This window comes from Solanum tuberosum, unplaced genomic scaffold (assembly GCF_000226075.1).
Source record: "Solanum tuberosum cultivar DM 1-3 516 R44 unplaced genomic scaffold, SolTub_3.0 scf00046, whole genome shotgun sequence".
In the NCBI taxonomy this organism is placed as follows: Eukaryota; Viridiplantae; Streptophyta; class Magnoliopsida; order Solanales; family Solanaceae; genus Solanum; species Solanum tuberosum.
Window position 1 is genome coordinate 747,849 of NW_006238971.1, and position 8,960 is coordinate 756,808.

The 8,960-nt window shown below is 32.7% G+C and overlaps 1 protein-coding gene across 1 annotated transcript; it reads right to left on the bottom strand.

The window, feature by feature from the left end:
• LOC102587460 (uncharacterized) lies at positions 1–6,106 on the bottom strand. The gene is made up of 4 exons (XM_006343430.1): positions 5,637–6,106; positions 5,357–5,394; positions 2,963–3,054; positions 1–473 (listed from the first exon to the last, which is right to left on the bottom strand). The coding sequence occupies exons 1-4, from the start codon at positions 6,020–6,022 to the stop codon at positions 342–344; spliced, it is 648 nt and encodes a 215-aa protein (XP_006343492.1). The 5' UTR covers positions 6,023–6,106; the 3' UTR covers positions 1–341.
• Between the last annotated feature and the right edge of the window lie 2,854 nt (positions 6,107–8,960).

Sequence of the window (8,960 nt, forward strand, 5' to 3'; positions counted from 1 at the left end):
TACAAAAATAATATAAATAGTATCAATTACTGAGGCATTACAATCTAACAAATACATACGATACAGTTCTGTAGAACAACAGGGAGAATAAGTTATACATAATGCAATAGAAGATATCTGATATCTTTTCCTATTTTTCATATTTTGAGGCCTCATTCTCCATGACCATGACCATAATTTTAGTACTTTCTTAGTGCATAACTAACAATCCTCATGAATAATATTTTTACATCATCCCGCGTAATAAATATTTCATCATGTTTCTTGCTCTGTGGTGTACAAGGACCTTCAACAGCATTTTCAAAACTGTCCAGTTTGTAGCGTCTACACGACTATTCTTATTAATGATACAGATATAAGCCAAGCCCAAAACGAGCACATGCTCTGCAAAATGCCATCTCCTCAGCAGCAGCAACCAGATCTGTGTACTGGCCATTTCCTGGTGATACTGTTCCAGTTGATTCGCGGTGTGCCTAGAATAATGTATCACAAGAATATAAGTACACACGTCAAAAAAAAGAACCACAGTGACTATGACTCCAACATAAATTCAACAGGACAAGTGTTTATCGGAACTTGGAAGTTTTTTAGGAGCTAAACTGAGAGCACACAAACAAGAACAAAATTGCGTGTTTTTTCAAAAACTTAGCAAGATCAATTATTTATCGATAGATTTCTCCATCTTGGTAGTTTTACAACATCAATATCACATGATACTTGAGCCAAATAAAGGTCACCTTTAGTGATGGTTGGGAGTGTATGCGTCACCGTCTTACCTAAAGTAGAAAGGACACAGGGCCCGCAACCTACATGTAAGCTAAGACCAATATAATAGAGACATATGGTCCTTAAAATAGAATAGTGAACAATTTCTTTAGTCTGCCTTTTCATGCGGAACTTTTAATCTAATCATTCAATCTTGTCATGCTCAAGACTAGAACCTCTTCCACTTGCTCGTTCCACTCCTGTCCCCCTTTTGCCTTCGGCCACATATGCTCTTACATACGCCAAAATAGAACACACTCAAGCACAACAACGACATTAGCTACCAAAAATAGATGTGAAATCAACGTGTTCACCTAAAACCTCCCCTTGTTTTCCTATTTATAAATGAGAAATCCCGAGGACAAAGTGGCACGCGTTCAATACTTGGTGGATAATGGAGCTCTACCTCTCTACTTAAATAAAAAGCTTTTGTCTACAGTAGGATTTGACCCCATGGTGTACACTTAACTCATACATCACGCTCTAACCCCAAGACCAAAGCCCTATGCTCCAATTTTGAAGAAGATGGGTCTATCAACATACTCAAATGAAGGCCTTTGCCTAATATACCGAAGTTCTTGCAATGACCCAGGTAGATAAGCTGTCTATTTATCAATGCTGAATAAGACGAAGACTAGCCACAGAAACCGGCCAGTCAACCATCCATTAGCAAATCACTAAGCCTGTCCATGCAAGCCCACTTTATCAAACGTGAAAGGTATCACTTATGTTGCTCGAACTCTTCAAAAATGCCAACGGGTTGCATGTTGGATTTGCCAAAAGTAGTGTATTTTTGGAGAATCCGAGACGGGTGTGGCATCAAAAAGTGAAGAGTTCACGCAACTAAGGGTATCACTTCCCACAATAAACAATTAAGGCAACCTTGCTGAAACATATGCATTATGGTGGTAGGCCTACTCCTATTCCAGGATAAAACTTCAAAACCAGCTAGGTAACAGAAATCCTATAAATCCTACTGGCTAATACCAGCCAAAGATGATCAAGAGTAAGGAACAGAATGAAATAAGCTTTAACCTTTTCCTAGAATATTACAAAGAATTACAAACTTGGATTTTAGAAAATCTGCATATCTGAGAAATAAGAAATACAAACATAAGAATCGTTTTGCTGCAGTTAAGAAGACACAACCTTCAAATATTTGGACCAACTATTAATTTTCTTTTCAATAAGTTCTAATAGCCTCACATCAGAAGTGTGAAATGAAACTTTAGACTTTGGCTACAGCAGTATTCTTCATTTCAGAGAGGATTATTATTATTTTGATGATGGTGGTATCTAGATCAACTTGAGCGCATCTCAACTAATGTCTGGGAAGATTACTGGTTTGTGTTCACAATCAAAAGATGACCCAAATTTTGGATGTAGAAGAGAAAAAGTGGAGTAGGGTTTTATCACAACTTAAATACATGCAAGTCTAAATCTTCACAGACTGGCAACACAACATAAACCATGTATATGCAGTGTATGGAGTTGTTGACCTGAATTTAATCAACAAATCTACAGCGTATAGTAAAGCTCCCGCAAACATAAATATAAATAATCATAGTAAGAGGAAAACTAGCTGCCATATTTATTAGACATTAAAAAATCTAACAAGGCTATCTTACATGGCAGATGATAGGTTGGCCTCCACCTTACATTGACAAATTCAATACTTCAAGCTCAAGATCTGCTAAGTCTTTGAGGCATTTTAAGGGCTTCTATGACATATTTATTTATTTGTTAATCGCCTAATACTTTTTTCATTTTTATTTAAGCTTTGAGCTAGATCGAATACATCTTAACTACCTTTGTTTAATCATATACTAGCTAGTTTCATAAATCCTCACAGGAACAACTTTGTACTTCAGTTTTTTAGCGGACTTACGTTTTCAATCTTCTAAAGCCCAAAAATGCTACCACTTCATCATTTGGCAATTAAAATGAATTGCAATAAAGGAAAATAAAGAATGGGCATTTCATGTTGGAACAACAAAAACAAACAAGCCATATTGGCTGCACAATGATTTACTTCCAAAAAAGAAAGACTTATAGCCAATTCTTGATCAAGTCTCCTTGGCCCTTGCTGATTATGATCAAACATAGAAGCATATTCTGAAATGGTAAAGGGGGAAGAGGAAGGGGGGAAAAGATAGAAAAAAAAAGATGAGGCACTTATTCGGAGGAATGATCATACCTCTCCATCTGATCCGCGTATAGTGACACGATAAACAACTGTCACACTTCCATTATCTGAGAAAATGACATCTCGTACTTCCCCACACCAGCCTGTCAAAAGAAATTCAATCATCACATACGCTCAGAACATCAAAATTAATTCCCAGTGTATACAACAGTCGTCCGATATGCCACAATAAGGTCATTTGCACATATTTTTCTAGTCATTTCCAGAAAAAGTCAGAAACAATAATAGCTAAGTACAAAACAAATCAACCATTATGCTGAAGCTTGCAACACATTATTAAACCAAAAATGGAAATGCCTCATAGAAGTTACAAGGGCAAGGGATTAAGCATCAGCACAATGAAGTGAAAACATTAAGAGAACTAGAGCAAAAATGTTGCAGCAAAAAAATTGAAGGTAGATTTATAGGGCCGATCAGATAGAAGAAGCATGTCATTTCCAATTGGAAGAAGAAAAACGAATTCATAAATGGAAATTCTGCAGGATCTACAAACTTTAGCACCAAAAACAAACATATGGACATCAGCTAACCACATATTTTCTTTTAGGTAGAACTTAGGCAGCACATGAGTTCTTCCCATGTGTACTAGCCATGGTGGACAAAGTTACCTGGTACCTGTTATTGGTATGGTAGCAGTTATCAGAATTAGTCGAGGTGCGAACAAGTTGGCCCAGACAGCACGGTTATCAAAAAAATAGATGTATTTTGAGGATGTCTAGGGGCAGAGCAGAATGTGAGAAATGCAAAACAGTGAGGAGCAAGCAGACATGAGAAGGTTAAAGGAAATAATAGAATGGAAGGAGAAGAAGAACAAAGGAAACAAGAATCACTGAAAATTTCTGAAATATCATTGGTTCATCTGCCTTGGCCACATAGGAAACAAATGTTTTTTTGCTGGGAGTACTGCTGAGGAATAAAATATGCCCGACAACTTTAGGTGATCCCAATGAAAAAATTGGTGGGTAAGAATTTCAAGACTGCTTGCTGTCCATTGGTTATCCCATATTTCCCAACTCATCTAGACAGCAAACTAAACAATATCAAGGGTGAAATTTGTCTAGATGCTAATTTAGCTACAGTCAAAACTAGCATTAAAGATGAATGGATCATATATCTACTATCTTTCCAAAGTCCAAGCTCATGTTCCCCAGAGATATAAGTAGCTTGATCACAATATTAGATTTTAAAAGTGAAATCCAGATCGCCACATTTCTGTATCAAAATTGTGAAAAGCATTAAAGATCAGAAGATACGAGATAGGTTCAGTTATCCAAAATTGTTTTGACTGAAGAAAATTGCAGAAACTTAAACTAATAAAAAGAATGAGGATTGCACCATTATCAGAAGTGCAAACCAAGACATAACAATATGATCTTTGAGATATTTTGTTAATTAAAACCTGTGTTTTCTTTATCAGTTAATTAGAACTTGTGGCTTAAGCTTTAGGGTACCCCAAACAGAGACATCTCCTTCTTTGTTTTTGATGTAGTAATCCAAACAAAGACATTTCCTATGGCATACAATCAACAGTTAACAGAACTCTTGACAAAACCAGCTTTTCAGAGGAAGAAACTCTCATGGAATTGAAGGAGGAAGTTCAAGGGTTAGAACATTCAAGCCCCCAACCCTTAATTATGCCTAGGGCTTGGGAAAATGGAAGGGATCATTCCACGCTGTGAGAAAGGAATACGGAACTGTAGAAGGAACCTTGAAAACTGACTGTGAGGAAGTTCATTGAGTAGAACAGATAAAAATGTCAAAGCTTTGGAAGCTATGCCCTATTGCAGGTTTGAAGATATAAAATGAATTAGTTATGCTTTATTTTAAAATTTTCATTTTATGGAGGATACTGAAAAACAATAACTTATGATGGAGGAAGTTAAGTAACAGAAAATCCTAGACACAATCTTTCAACATAAAAGAAGACAAGAAAAGAAGAGGTCTCTATGGTTGAGAAGTGCATTTCTTCAAATGTGCCGATTCAAGTTTTAAATACTGCCAATCCAGAAGAAGAGTCACCATGAACATATGCACAGGAACATCATCTAAGACATGTTCTCTGTTCTAGGCTCAAGGGATTCCTACTTCTAGTGATGGTCCTTGACCACCATCCTCAGAATAACTCAATTCCTTTACAAAAGAAACTATTTATTAGCAAATCACAGACAATTAAACATTGGGGCATTTCCACCAAATTTCATGTTAAAATGTTTCCATTAGTTCTGACAAAAGAAAATAATGCAATCTCATCTACATGACCAAATTACACACTTTTTCAATCCTATTTCACTACTGATGATACAATTAATAGAACACAGTCATAAGCAGTATACAACAACAACAACAACATAATGATAGAAGAATTAAACAAAAATGCTACCGCACCTGGAGCGTAGAAGCTCAACATCCGGTTAGCATGGTACCTAAACAGTTAACAATGTCTTCAGTATCAGATCAACAACAGAAATCTCGGCAGCTGATCTTAACTAAATACTCCTTCAGACTGATAGAATTCATGTGAATTCTATTATTTTTTACATATTCAGAGAAGTATATAAATTATATAACATCCTGTAAACAACAATTTCTTAAACTAAAACATATTTTAAAATTGTGCCTGCAAAAATCAAAAATTATAAAACTAAAAAAAGAGAAATGAAATTACCAGGTGATAAAGGTGGAGTGATCATCATTGTTATCAGCTTTGATGATGTTATCAGGAATTCTCTTGTTCAGGTCACGTAGGATCTCGGCCAAGGGACGAGTAATGCAAGACGAAGCCTTGTCTAGTGGCACCACGTAGTTCGTGTTCGGAACCGATGATGACGGCGATGAAGCGGCGTTCTTACTAGCGCCGACGCCGTCACCGGTGCTACTGTTGTTACTGTTCCGGTCCAAAGCTTTGACTTGCAGTTTCGATGTTCTAGTAGAAAAACTATTGAAGCCGAAATGAAGTTCCGCCGCCGGACTCCGCCGTGGATTTGGGAACCGCGGCGTTGGTAGGTGGGCGTCCGCCGCCGGCAGCGATGACTTTGTGCAATGCGCAAACATTTTTGAGTATTTTTCGCAAACAAAAAAAGAAGAAGTAAACGTGGCTTCAAAGTTGTGAGTCCACAGGCTTTCGCAGACTTCTATTTAAGGTCTTGTTTGGATGTTAAAATTTGGTGACGAGGCAGAGTTAAAAATGCGTATTGATATACAAGTATCTCAATAGTTAGTTTTAAGTATCTTGCGTTAATAATTTTAAAAAGTTGAGAGATTAACGATAATGTTACGTATTGGATTGGAATGGGACGAATGTAATGGAAGCTCGTATCTAGTATTTTATGTGATAAGAATGTTTCTCCTTGAAGATAAGTTTTATAAAGTGATTGTTACACTAATGGGTCATTTGATAGCTGATTAGTGTTATGCAGGGTTTAGTTATTCATGAATTAGTTATTCGTGTATTAGTTATACATGTATTAGTTAGTTAACCTTTTATCCTACATAGAATTCCTCATAACTTGTTCATGTATTAGTTCTGCGCATTTCTAAATTGTCAATCAAACGTCTTATTAATTTTATACATGAATAACTTATTCTTATCTACCTACCAAACATCATATAAATTATATGAAAATTAATACATGAAAAACTTGGTTCTTATTCGGTTATCAAATGAATGCTAACTAATATGGAGTGAAGTATTGACCGATCAAGAACGACTTGCATGACTAAAAAGTGAAAACTTATCTATACAAAAATATCTACCAAACATCATATGAGTTACACGAAAATTAATATATGAATAATTTATTCTCTTATCCAGCTATCAAATAACTCTTAACATGTTATATGAAGTGAAATATTGATCGATCAAGAATTTGCATATCTAAAAGGTGAAAAATTATCTACATTTGATATTTATATTAAAGAAGAATATGAATTGATCATGGCTAAATAATAAATTAAAGTGAATTCATATATTATTAGTTATAATTTATAATTTAATTATAATATGACAATGTATATAAAGATACTACATATTATTAGGTTGATATCAATGTTTGGTAGAAATAAAATTCAACAATGACAATACAGAGTTCAAAGTTCAAACCTTCCACTTGTGAATCGTAGAAGATTAGATATGTGGCCTCTCTTTTTGTAATGGTGGTCCAAGTCCAACAATGGACTTATATTCCTACCTACTACAGCATCCAACCTTTAATAGTATTTGTATTATCGAGCGATAATGATATTTCTGAATAATCGATAGTTCACGTATGAAATTTATAGATCTAATAGTTTAAGTATGAAATTTAAAAAATAAAGTTATTTTAGATTTTTTTTTATTAGAATAGGAAAACAATGGTCAAATTTGCTCTTTTGTTATACGTGAAAGATTGATTTATCATTTTGTTATACTATTGGTTCAAAATCATTCATGTTTGGATCGTTCAAGTTGAACATCTCATTTCTACGTGGTACATATTTTGATGAAGAATACATCATATGGAATGTCACTTTAGTTTGGGACGCTGAGGTGGTATGTCATGTGCAGTGGTGTAGCCAGGAATTTCATGAAGGGCGTCCAAGATTTGAATAGTAATTTATTTTTTTAAAAAATCTGATTTAAATTACCAAAACAAATAATCAAGTTAAGCAATATTTAATTAAATATAAGAATTTTTTAATAGAATTACAAGTGTATAATTCAAAACTAACATAAAGACAAAATAAACTACTATTGAAAACATAATTTAAATATATGATTACAACTAGTGAATTTGGCTGAGCTTCGCGCGGTCATATAAAGTTATTTAAATTTATTATACCATCTTTTTATGAAAATAAAATTACTTTTAAACAATATATATTTGAGTAATTGACAAATATAAATTATATAAAAGATGGTGTCAAATTAAAAAAAAAATGTAAGTTACAATTTTTTTTTAAAAAAACGAAAAAAGTGAAAAGAACGAATTGAAGATAAAATTATCAATAAAATAGAATAATCATTTTTCTTTTGCCTATAGAAGGTACTACATCGTCACTCCTCCACAAATCAATTTTATACAAATTACAAAAATCAATGAGTTTACCAAATAAAATTCATACGATATCAAAATGAATTCATTCATCAAATTATCTAAGAATCACAAATAAAAGTATTTTTATTTATAATTTCTTTGTTATATGATATACCAACACATAGTTGATAAAGTTGTGAAGTATAATGTCTACAAATTTTAGTCTTTAAGTGTTTACTAATATTTTTAATGTATACTAACACATAATATTGATAAATTTGTGAAGTATAATGTCTACAAATTTTAGTCTTTAAGTGTTTACTAATATTTTTAATGTATACTAACACATAGTATTGATAAATTTGTGAAGTATAATGTCTACAAATTTTAGTCTTTAAGTGTTTACTAATATTTTTAATGTATACTAACACATAGTATTGATAAATTTGCATCTAACCCTAGGTTTCTTTTATTTGAGTTTTATATTATAAAACATGAAATAAACTAAAAAAGGAAATAAATAATACAATCTAGTTTCTTTTTCATTTTAGTTTTTTTTTTCTTTTTCCTAACACGTTAATTATGCGCCTTTCTTATTTATAACTTTTTTTTCCAAAGTTTTCTCTCAAAATAGAAGTCATTTTCTTTCATATTCTACTTTATTTCTTATTATTTTTATACAAAAATGATTGTGTCAATTATTACTCCTTCATTTATTTATGTTTATTTATATACTTCAATATAAAAATTAAATTATTTTTATTTCATAACTCTCATGACTTTTGATAATCATAACTTCGTTTCTTATTATATATATATATATATATATAGATATTCATATATTGTCTTATAAATAAATGCATTACAAAATTTTGTTACAATATATTTTTAAAATTATTTTTATCATTATATTATTATTATTATAATAATATTATTATTGTTATTGTTATTTTATTTTGTTACAGTATATATATACT